The sequence below is a fragment of the Cheilinus undulatus genome, linkage group 12 (genome assembly GCF_018320785.1).
Source record: "Cheilinus undulatus linkage group 12, ASM1832078v1, whole genome shotgun sequence".
NCBI classification, from domain to species: Eukaryota; Metazoa; Chordata; class Actinopteri; order Labriformes; family Labridae; genus Cheilinus; species Cheilinus undulatus.
The window spans coordinates 17,162,456-17,174,627 of record NC_054876.1 but is presented as its reverse complement, the minus strand read 5'-3'; the positions used below and the strand labels follow the sequence as shown (position 1 = coordinate 17,174,627).

General features: G+C 39.4%; 1 protein-coding gene across 1 annotated transcript in view; it reads left to right on the top strand.

The window, feature by feature from the left end:
• dhrs11a (dehydrogenase/reductase 11a) overlaps positions 1-11,897 on the top strand; it is a 35,776-nt gene extending 23,879 nt beyond the window's left edge. The window contains exons 2-7 of the mRNA XM_041800732.1: positions 4,880-5,089; positions 6,744-6,838; positions 8,627-8,756; positions 9,571-9,663; positions 10,835-10,900; positions 10,988-11,897. Coding sequence (XP_041656666.1) covers positions 4,880-5,089; positions 6,744-6,838; positions 8,627-8,756; positions 9,571-9,663; positions 10,835-10,900; positions 10,988-11,029 — 636 coding nt within the window. The 3' untranslated portion in view covers positions 11,030-11,897. The remainder of the gene's footprint in view (positions 1-4,879; positions 5,090-6,743; positions 6,839-8,626; positions 8,757-9,570; positions 9,664-10,834; positions 10,901-10,987) is intronic.
• The last annotated feature ends 275 nt before the right edge of the window (positions 11,898-12,172 follow it).

Sequence of the window (12,172 nt, the reverse complement as noted above, 5' to 3'; positions counted from 1 at the left end):
TTAAAGGCATTACTGCAGCTGAGCACACAAGTGATCAACGCTTAATTTTAGGTAATGAACAAAACTGAGCAGATCGCCTGTCTACTACGAGTACCAAAAGATTTAGTTGTACTCATGTTTTCTGCATTTTCAGATTTTGACAGCTCTGTTCAGGTAATGCCGTCTCTTTGGATAATCCCAGTTAAACAGCTTAGAAGAGGAGCAGAGAAATCTGCACACTTCAACTGTGAGATAGGATGTATTCTCTCTGGTACACCTTTTGTTCAGAAAAATCCAAAATGATCCCTCAATCCAATTTCATCCTGATTATGGAAAGCCGGCCTTAATTTTCTGAATAAACAGCTTTATTGGCTGCCACTATCTCAGATATACTGTAACTGTGGTCCTTCTTATGTCCAGCCATCAAACATGAAACAGAATGTTCAACAACATAGTCACATTAAAGGCACACTACATGTGACGATTACCAACACTCTGTTGCTTTTATTATTTATGAAGTGGCTGTCATGAATATTTCAGGTACCTAAGGGGTCTCTGATTATTCAGCTGCTTCTGTGGGATCAGTAACATCACAAAAATGCAAAACATGCACCATGAGGGGTAGCATGTATTAGTTCTGTACTTACTTACTGTACTTCCTCTCTGCTCTGCTCTGTGCATACCAAGTCTAGTTTTTGATCACCTCAGTTTCTTACAATGATCTTTTGAATTGAAGTTTTTGCTTGGATGCAAATGTAAAATTAGCATTTGTGTGTGTATTAATAACTGTTGCTGTTATAGCTCTGTTGGTGGTTCAGATGCCCATCTACAGACACTAGAGTCCTCAATGAACTGGTTGTAGGTCGATTCCTTATTCCAGCACTGTTTGATGCATGCCCCCCCCCCCATAGTATGAAAAATAAAACTGTCTGCCTTTAAGATTCAAACTCTGTAAAGCACTTACAAGGCTGTAAAACTACTGATACTCACTGTAGATCATTTTCAATACCACATGTTTCTGACACAACAGAATTACTGAAATGGTAAACAGAGTCAAACTGTGAAATGTTGGTTTGCAGAATGTGGCTAACGTTTGCAGTACTAGCACCACAGGCCTTCGGTCCTCTTTGCAGGTTAACATCCACGTACACATGCTGAATATTGTGTCACACAATACTTCTGTAATGTGTTATCTTAACCTGACACAGCCTTTAGACCAGAGGTTCTCCGACTTTCAGCATCTGAAATAATTTAGAAATATTCATTGTTTTTTAGAAGGCATCTGGCGACCCCTCCCAGTAACCTGCGACCCCCCTGGGGTCCCAACCTTCACATAGTGAACCACTGCTTTAGACAACTTTAATCACCATTTTCTATATTAAAATAGCGCTGCTACTCCTCCACGCTTTTCCTACAAGATGCTATCAGTGCAATAACAGTTAGCAGGTGTTCTTATCTGATTAAAGAACATTGTCGCAAAAAGGCAGTAGTCATTAAGGATTTAAGTTATAAATAGTTCTTTTCTTTAAGCTAATGTCAGCTTACATTAAAAGATTAAATTAATTTACTTTTTTATTTTAACTCTGCTGCCCAAATCTACTTATGCCCACCGCTGCTATCCTAATACACACAGCACTTCTGTTTTTCATCCGACAGCTTCTATTTATAAGTGACCAGTGTTTCCCCTACCATTATATTGGGAGGGCGCCCCGCCCTGCCAACGGCACCTCCCGCCCCCCTTGAACGTCGAGTCAATTTTATTTGATTGTTTTTTCTATATAGCGCCAGATCACAACAGAAGTCATTTAAGAATAACTTTCTTATAGAACAGGTTTTATTTGGTCCTTTTATTAAACAAACTAAAAAGCCAAAAGTTATTTATCTTGTTTATATTAATGTATTTAATTTCTAAGTCCTGGTTTTCTGCTCGTTCCCTCTGACTACATGAGCAGAGCTGAACAAACCGCTTACTGAGTAGAGAGCCCCGCCCCTTCCTCTCTGTGTCAGAGCTGCGGTCACGTGTGTGAGGGGATGCTTTGACTCAGTATCATGAGAGAGTTCTCCAATGCAACTGATTTATCCTCTAAAGATGTGTATGCCCCACTTGTTTTACGTCTGAGATAGTTAAACGAGCACTGAATTTCGGCGCCAGATTGCAGCAATTGCGCACAATTTATTAAATTCTTGCAACAAGTCTGACACTTGTAATGCAGGTAAAATCCTGCAATCACCCATATAAAACAAACGTTGTCAGAATCAGCTGCAGTGGGTTCATGTCCGCACCACCTCCCTCTTGGTCTTCTCACCACAGCAGACAGAAATACACATGGTCCCTCACAGGTGTGTGGGGGCAGGTGAGCCGTGAATATCAGAGAGGATCAGTTCCTATACAGACTGGCCGAGCGGCCCCTCAGCGGGTCACCTGACGATCGTTTTATCATTTTAAAATGTATTCATCTGGGATCAATAAACTAGTGGACGATCCCTTTTGTCCTTTTATTCCTCACGTACATGTTTCTCCTAGTGCCTGGTGCTATTGACGATAATTATGAGTGTTCTTACGCTCATAAATAAACTTTGTCAACGTGCAGATTACGACAGAATCTCTTCAACCTTTATAAATGTAGGAGTATTGACAAAAGATCACACAGGAAAGAGACAACAAGAGGAGAGGAGACATGAAATGTGTGTGAATAATAATATGGAAGAGAGAAAATGAGTAGATAAAGTCACTGGAGGACAATCAATAATCATTAAGAGCATTTACCAAAATACATAACCTAAGCTAGCTATTATAAATATGTTATATGTTACAATAAATGGTTTCTTAAATAACTTGTTTGGGTTATTTATTAGTTAAATCTTTCAGATGCCAGACTCATTTGCATGTGGGGATGCCTTTTTGACAACATAGGTAAACTTTACACTAATACTGGTCTGATACAGTCCTAAAGTTACTCCTGATGTGGCAGGAAGATGAAAAAATTCATTTCCAAATCTGTCATTTATACATGCATGCATAAATAAATTATGATAGATAGATAGATAGATAGATAGATAGATAGATAGATAGATAGAATGTTATATTGACAGTTGAAATTTAAAGGAATCACATGAACACTAGGGGTGCACTGATCGATCGGCCAAGATCGGTAATGGCCTCGATTTCCTTAATTTTGGGAGATCGCCTTGTAAAATAAGATCAGTGGATAAGATCGGTTTCATATGCCTCTACCTACTAAAATGTGAAAAATGAAAGACTAAAGGAACTGATATTATTTAGTAGTTTAGACAGTAATGCTTTAAACTTTTCATTTATATTTGAGAGAACTACCTCATGTGCAGTTAAAACAACAAGTTTGTATTGTTTCACAGGTATTGTTCAATGGTATTCAATAAAATTAGATTGGAACATTGAAGGTGTATGCTATCAGTCATAAAAACATCGGTATCGGCCAAAATCGGAATCAGCAGGTCAGGCTTTTTAAAGATCGGTGATCAGTGATCGACCAGAAAATTGCAATCCTAATGAACACCATTATTCCTGTGTTTGTGTTAGTGTTCGGTGTCCGGCATACGGCTGATTAATCCATCATCATGATTAATCTGATTAAAAATTTCAATGCAATTAACCCATCTACAGCGCAGATTGACTCAAAATCCCTGAAACGTCTCTAGCAACGCATTTTGGGCAGTTTGTCCAAGTAGGGTTAAACAGCACATTGGCCCTCTCGATGGGAAATTCAAGTACAAAAAAAAAACAAGACAGAACAGCCGACCAACATAAAGTATTATGCACATTCTGCAGGAAGGAGTTTTCTTTTCACCGAAGCACTTCCAGCTTAAAATACCACATTAACACGAAGGATACGTTCGCCAAGGATTTTGCTAGCATTTTGGCTAACACGTCGCCAAGCTTGCAAAATGAAATGCGATTATTATAGATTAAAAATGAATGATATTTAATCATGATTAATTGAAATGAATCCACAGCAACCCTGTGATTAATCTGATTAAAAATTTTAATCGTTTGACAGCACTAGTTCAAATATACAAATGAATTGCTCAAACTAGAGGGTGAATTTTCAGTTGTTACCTTGTTTTTATTGATGAGCATTTAAAATAGGTCAGACTAATTAAACAGCATAACTAGGGTACTAGGAGTAACTGATTTAGATTGAAAGTCAAAAGGCACTTTAGAGCAATGATGGAAGTTGAAACAGGTACCATAAACTAGGTAACACTTTTGAGCACAGGTGCTCTTTGTGTGTCATAGTGCTGAGCATCCTCTCAGCCTACCAGCAGCCCCACCCTTATCAACCTCATGTCCCCTCCCGCTTGACTGGCACCCAGAGGGAGACATCAGGTGACTGGTGCAGCTGTGCCTGGCAGTAGGATCTGTGTCAGTTTGTATCAAACCCCACAGCGGTAGAAAGCCAGCTGACCTGGTTGGAGTGCAGCCTGCTTCGCCTGCTGCAAGCTTAGCCCCACTGTATCCTGAGGAAAGAGGTGTCCAATCAGTGCAAAGCTGGCCTCCTCTCATCCAGGAATGTGGTTTTTATTTTTGTAAAAGGTGGAATTTTTATGAATCTGCTTCAAACACACTCGAACCTGTGTGATTTTGGCCACACTGGTGTTAACAGGTTATCCCCAGCTCTTAACTGATGTGCTGTTGATTTTATGGCTGCACGCTCTCACTGCTTTCTCAGCGTATGAGCGGGAGGGTGTTTTCCATGTCACGCTGTCTTAGCTATGGTGCTGCAGGTTAATAATTTCTAGCTTGTATGTAGTTGTGTCTCAGTCCTGGCAATGAATTTATCCCCAGGATTTAAAAGGTATCTTTATCATAGCTATAAAAAGTCATGGTGTTATTTTTTTTTTTTTTTTTTTTTTTTTCCAGAAATTGGCAGCAGAATGTCAGAGTGCAGGCTACAGTGGCACTCTGATCCCTTACAAGTGTGACCTATCCAATGAGGAGGAGATCCTGTCTATGTTTTCAGCCATCAAGACGCTGCACAAGGGCGTGGACGTGTGCATCAACAACGCTGGACTGGCCCACAACGAGCCCCTGCTCAGCGGAAAGACGGAGGGCTGGAGAAACATGATTGATGTAGGTGGATGGTAGACAGAAACATTATCGATATGGCTGTTATTGACAGTTTTTATTTATTATAGGTATGGTTAGAATCATACCCTTGATGTTTCTGTTTCGTTGATTTTATAGCTGCTCTGTTCAAATAGAAAAACAGAGGAGGGAGCTAAAACGGTTGCCCAGAGAGAGTGGAAATCCTGTGTTTGAAGAGCTTGTGTTGTGCAAAGAAAAAGAGTTAAAGCAGAAATGTGTGGATGCACTAACACATACACACATTCACTCTGATCCCCTCCCCTCACAGAGGCCGCTTCATTGGCTCCAGGGAGAAGCTCTGGCAGGCACAGCAGAGGCCCGCTAATGAAAGCAAGCACTATTTCTCTTGTTAGGACATTCTGATTCATTGAGCTCTTGACCAACGCAGACCCCCTGCTCTAAAGTCTCCGTCTCCATAGTCCTGCATTCATAACGCTCTTCCATCTGTTGTCATGGCAGCTCATGTGAATGTGTACAGCATGGGTGTATTTTTAGCCTGTGTTTAATCTCTACGCTGACCTTGTTTGGTCACTTACCCCCTATCTTGCCGCCACGTTGGCTTTAACCTGCCGTCTATCTCAGTGTCACTACAGGAGCAGCTTAGAGGCCGCAAGCAGGACAGGAGCAGCAGGTTCAGATTAGGGTTGCCATGATACCAGAATTTTAAACTTCAGTATGATGCTACTAGAAATAAGATTATCTCAGTACCTGTTTTAATACCGCAGCAACAAAAATGGGGATCCTGGACAACCAGTATTAGGTAATTTACTGTTTTCAGTAGTCAAAAATTGAAATCAAACACACTGTTAAACTGTGCAAATATGTTTGTTGCTGACATGTTTGTACAATTTAGACCATGGACAGGAGTTTGCCTGCAATTTTTGATGAATTCACGTCTCTGTTATGCAGCTTCCTTATGAAATAAATATTCTTCAAAATGTTGTTACGTCTAGACCTTAAACTTTAGTCCTTAAAATGCATTTAAAGTTTGTGATAGAACAAAATAACACATTTCGGTTCTTAAAACAGACTTTGAAGTGTAAGGAATGATGATGAATAAAGAAAAAGATTTCAGTTGACTCAGGGCTGTTGGTCCAGCCAAAACTCCACTAACTTATTTATTTTTAAGTCTACACTTACGGCTGATAGGCAAATTTTTACAGCCAAAATATTGGTTGTAAATACTGACAGAAATTTTCCTATCTTCTAATACTGATATTTCACTTTCTAAACTAATATCTGTGGATACTGATAACATGCAGATAAAACGTATCAGACATTTGACAACTTTCATAGTCCAATATAGGGACCCAGAGAGCATCATTGTTGTAATGTTTTTAATTGTGTTTGTATGTTGTAACTGTATGTTGAACTTTGCTGCCTCTTGGCCAGGACTCCCTTGAAAAAGAGGTTTTTAATCTCAATGGGATTCTCCTGGTTAAATCAGTCAGATGAACTCATAGCGTTATCACTTGGTTTTACCTGTAATTCAGCAATAAACCATGATAATGTTGTGCAGAGAATGTCATATTATTATGTTTTTTTTATTATTATTATTCATTTTTGCACCCTTTTATTGCTAAAAACATTGAAATGCCGCTTTATAATTGGTTGAAGTTTGTGTTCCCCTCCCTTGCAGGTAAATGTGTTAGCCTTGTCGATCTGCACCCGTGAGGCCTACAAATCAATGAAGGAGAGGAATGTGGATGACGGACACATCATCAATATTAATAGGTAAACTATGCAGATAACCTTCAGATCTAAGAAAAATGTATGGATCTATCTGAAAATACCTGAGAACGTTAGCACAAATTATTTTAATCTTACAGAGGTTTTTGATAAAGCCAACCATGATCATAACCTGCCGTTTTATTGACATGGAAAAAAGCTAAGGACTGATACTCAGAGGTACAATATGTGAAGTGTCTAAATTTTCAAAACATGAAAAGTTCAATATAGTTTTTAGTAGAGATTCACTGATTGTAAAAATCAGGGAATGCTGATACAGATATTTAGCATAACAATTTGGCTAATGACCAATACCAGTTGACCCTTTTAAGCCCCTACCTAAAAACACTGCTGTCCAGTTCTAGGTTGGCAACCATAACTATGCATGGTAGGCCTGACAAGCTTTCAGCAGACACGAGTGTACCGAAGCGGTGAGCTTACAGGACCCACAAATCTTTACAGTGGGGTGTTGAAATTTTCATTTTTCACCTCTCTCACCAAGATGTCAGATATGAATTAAACTGTGGAAGAGTGACTGCGTGAATAGCATTTAACACATGGACACCAGCGCTTAGCCTTGCATTAGCCCATTAGCTACTACTAGAGGTGTGGACTCGAGTCACACGACTTAGACTCCAGTCAGACTGGAGTCACAATTTTGATGACTTTGGACTCGACTTGACAATATCATCAAAGACTTGCAACTCGACTTGGACTTTGACATCAATGACTCGGACTTGACTCGGACTTTAGTCCGATGACTTGAAAATACTTGAGATTTTCAGTGAGTGTGTTGAGTGAAATGTGCCCCCATTCAAAGCATTCAACTAATGCAGTGATACTCAACCCGTGGCTCTCGAGCCACATGTGGCTCTTTAGTGACCAGTTGCGGCTCTTTTAAGGCTTACTTTATAAAATCCTCCCGAAATCCTCTATGAATCTAAGTCCACACAAAGAAGACAGACTTTAACTTCCAAATTCAAATGAAAACTTGTATATTATTACCGTTGGATGCACGCTGGACGGAGGAACGTGCATAAAAGAGCACAGAGAAAGTCTGCTGGTGGCGCATCTCTTCATTAAGTTAATTCATAGAGGTGGGTTGTCTTGTGTTCAGATTGAAGCTTCTGATGCCTTCGTTTTAACACATTTCTTCAGTCACTCCCTGCCGATGCTCTCCCATACTCGTATTTGATGATGACTTTTACGATGTGCATCATCATCAACACACACTGATCACACTTTGAAATAATGTAAAATTGAATGAATTAGAATGAACTGCTCTAAAACATGTCCTTACATGAAACGAGCATCCTGCTAGTACATCTCATTTAGTTCACAGTGAAGCAGCCTAGAAGGAGCAGAAGCTTGCACGGTCCCGGAGTTCCCTCCATGATTTAGTCATCACGCTGGTTTACTGCTTCCTGTTTTCATGCTCAAGCGAGTCAACGTATTGGTTGTCGAAAGTGCTCACATCACTGAATTTTTCCTCCTGTATCAGACCAGACTGGAAACTTAAGATGAAATGGAGCAGCAGTGTCTTAAAAGATTTAAGGGTGATCAGGATGAGTTTTGCAAACATTGGAGAGCTCTTTTTATTCAATTCAAAATTGGAAATTGTCTGCATCAGTAAAATCCCCAAAAAGTATTTAGAATATAAGGTAACCCTACCATTGATAGAGTAGATCAATTACAGACAGGGATTATTAACATATAGCCCCAGTTTTTCTTCATCAGTCAAGTGTAGTTAATCAGAAGTTTATTTGTATGTATCTCCTCTCCTGACTTTGACAGTATGGGTGGGCACAGGGTGGTACCAAGTGCTGATGAGCATTTCTACTGTGCCACCAAATACGCTGTGACGGCTTTGACTGAGGGGATACGGCAAGAGCTCCGAGAAGCAAACACCCACATCAGAGCCACGGTAAGCTACTTTCTGAAACTGCTTTACTACAACAAATCTCCATGTGTGGTTTGACTTCACAAACTTTATGGAAGCATGTAACAGGGTGGGAATCAAGACAGACATATAATCAAGCTATCAGATAGACTGAGGATGTTTAAAACCCCTCAAAAGATAAAGAACAGGATGGATGTATTTAATCACTGCAATTTAGCATCCATGTTAGCTCTTGTCAGCGCTTTATCCTTCAACTTGTTTCACCAGTCGCCTATTTCAGACTGGGCTTGTGTTTGCTTTGTTTGCTGTGTTAGCGCAGGTCAGCTCTGGTTAGCACCGTCCCAGCTTTCATACCAGCGCAGATCAACAGCTCTGTCTGTTTTCATGAATTTTACCTCAATAAATCTCCAAACAAGAGACTTAATCCAAAGTATAACTGAGGCAGGAAATGTTTCAGAATAAAAGCATTCTGTATAATGGAGGCAGCTTCTCCACAGAAATGCTAAATTAAGCTTTTAAAAAAGCAAATTAAACTGTGTCTATATTCCCTGTGCCATTTTCTACTGAATCAGTAGAAAATAAAGAACCTGCAACATTTACAGTTTAGAGAAGAGCTTTATTAGACCAACACATTTGGCTTTGGCCTTCATCAGGATCATGAAGAAACACATTGCAAAAATATTCTACCAGTGTGGGCATATGGTACATATCTGCTAAAACAAGGTTAATATGGCTCTCTTGTTATAATTTTCTGGTCTGTTTTGGTGGATGTGATCAGCCTGAAGTGCAGCAGCACAGTTTGTGAATCACGGTTGTAATGATTTTCTCTCCCCTGCAGTGTATATCTCCTGGACTGGTGGAGACTGAGTTTGCCTTCCGGCACCACAACAGTGATCCAGAGAAAGCAGCTGCTGTGTATGAAAGTATAAAAGTAAGAACGAAGAATTACACTGACAGGGTTCCCATGCATCCTGGAAAATGGTTAACTAAGTTTCCAGTCAAGGAAAAAAACAAAAGAGATTGGGGAAAAAAAGGCAGAAATTCTAGAAAAATCTTGTTCATTCCTGAAAAATAGTTGTAAATATTTGACTGCTTTTATATCAAAGAACCTCAAAACAGATAAAACTGCCATCTGAAAGAGCAAAATATGTTATGATCATGTCAAATAGTGACAGTAGTTTATGTATTATTACATTTCAAATAGACTAGTAGCAGCTCTAGACCTGAAATATTGTACCTTTAAATTCTTGTGCACATTCTGAGAAGAAATTAAAACAAAAAAGAGCTGTCAAGATTAACCACAGTGATTGCAATTAATGTTGGCCTGCTATTGGTGCATTAAAAAAAAAAAAAAAAAAAGGCAGTTAGTCGTATTCAGCCACAGTGATGCAAAATAATTCCACCACTGCTCCCTAATGTCTCATTTCACTTCAAAAACTCACAGACATCTCAGTGGACAAGTCAAAATCATCTGAACATTGTGTTTATAAACATTTACATTTTTACTTTTCCCTTTTTTCCTTTTTAATCCAGAACAAATTCTTTTTTCCTGTGGTGAAGTCCATGTTAAAGTCACAGTACCTAAAAAAATCAGTGTTTTCCCAAACAGGTAGTCAGTTAACCTTATTTTTAGACATAAGAAAAAAAGAATGCAAAACAGTGGAATTTTAAAATGTGATAGAAAGGGTGTGATTAATTGTGATTGACCACAGAAATCCTGAGATTAATTGCAGTTAAAAAATGTAATCTCTTGAGGACTGTAAAAGATAGATTACATGTTCCCAAACTATTATTCTAACATACTTTGGTAATAAAATTAAGTGCTACATATTTGCAGGTGCATTATTGTCCCGATAGACGGTGAGAAGAGATGGAGACATGACAAAGCAGGTCATCTCTTAGTCAGGCTTGCAAAAAGGATCATATTAATGTATGGGCACAATGCATTACTGTCATCTTAGCAAAATGGTTGCTAGAAAGCCCTGGAAAGTGATCTTCAGGAAAGCATGGGAGGCCTGCGATAAAGGTCCACAGATATACTCAAAAAGTGAAAACAGGAGAGCTATTCCATCTTAATAACACATCTTTTGTCTTGTTCTCAGTGTTTGAAAGCTGAAGACATAGCCAGTGCAGTCACATTCGTCCTCAGTGCCCCTCCTCATGTCCAGGTATCTCTCCCTAGACTCCATACCATCTCATGAATCAGCCTTTAATGGTGTTCACTTTCTGTATTGATTTGGTTTTTGTGTCATCAGATTGGAGATGTGCAGATGAGGCCGGTGGAGCAGGTGTCATAGCAGCAAGACAGGAAGCTGCAGGAGGAGCAGACAGACAGCAGCCACGGTAACTCTTTAGCGACCTCTGCTGGGCGAGGGAAGCAGGGTGGGGGGACAACAACAAATCAACTACAGCTGCGCTGGATCTGCAGAGACATGGTCGGGGAGAGCCTTGAGGAGGCTGAGCGGAGGAAATGAAGGGCGTGGACTTTGTAAAACCACTACATAAAAATACTACTGAATGCTGTTTTAAATGAGTCCTGGTCCTGAACTGAGCTGAAACTCCAAACAACAGTAGGAACAAAAAAAAAGAGGGGAGGAAGCTGCTGCTGCGCTAATGGTCATCTGCATGACCATCACTTCAGAGGGAAGAGTACGCCATTGATTGCACATGTTCTTTGTTTTTTTTTTGTAGGTTATATGACATATCTTTTTAAAATTACATGAAAAATTAATGGATGTTTTATGAAAAATGACAATTTTTCTTTTGTTTAAAATTTTTATAAGTATTTTAACTTCAGTCATAGTTAGATGTGGTCTCATACTCACTAACCATAAACAAACTTTACCATACTCACTGTAACTAACCATCAGATAGTCCAGCCTGGCACCTTCGCACACAACACATCAGTCAACCAGTTTTCAACCCCATCTGAGGAATCAGGAACACACTGATACCCTTTTCTGTCTCTACAACCCACCTTTCTGCCTGTGTACATTCAGTTATTCTGCACTTTGGATTCATTAATGAGTCGTGACAAGAGAAGACACTGGCAACTTCTGTAGGGAGAAGAGAAACTAACTCCATGCACATGTATACCCTAGAAATGTGTACCCCTCAGTGGAAATTTCTCCTTAAACGAATAAATAAAAATGGATTGCCCTGAAATAAGGTTTTGTTTGTTTTATATCATCAAGAGTTGACTGTTTAAAGTCCATTTATTTTGGCAGAAATCAAACACCAGCCATGGACTTTGTGACAGGAATTTATTGCACCTTACATGACATGAAAGTTAAAATCCTTGGGTACTTTATCAATAAACCTTTATGTTTCATTTTTTATCAGCAGTGCCTTGTTGCAATTGACCTAATAAAGGAGTCAGCTGTCATGAGTCAGTTTACAGTGGATCATGTTTTTAGAGGAAGCTGTCAATATAAGGGAAT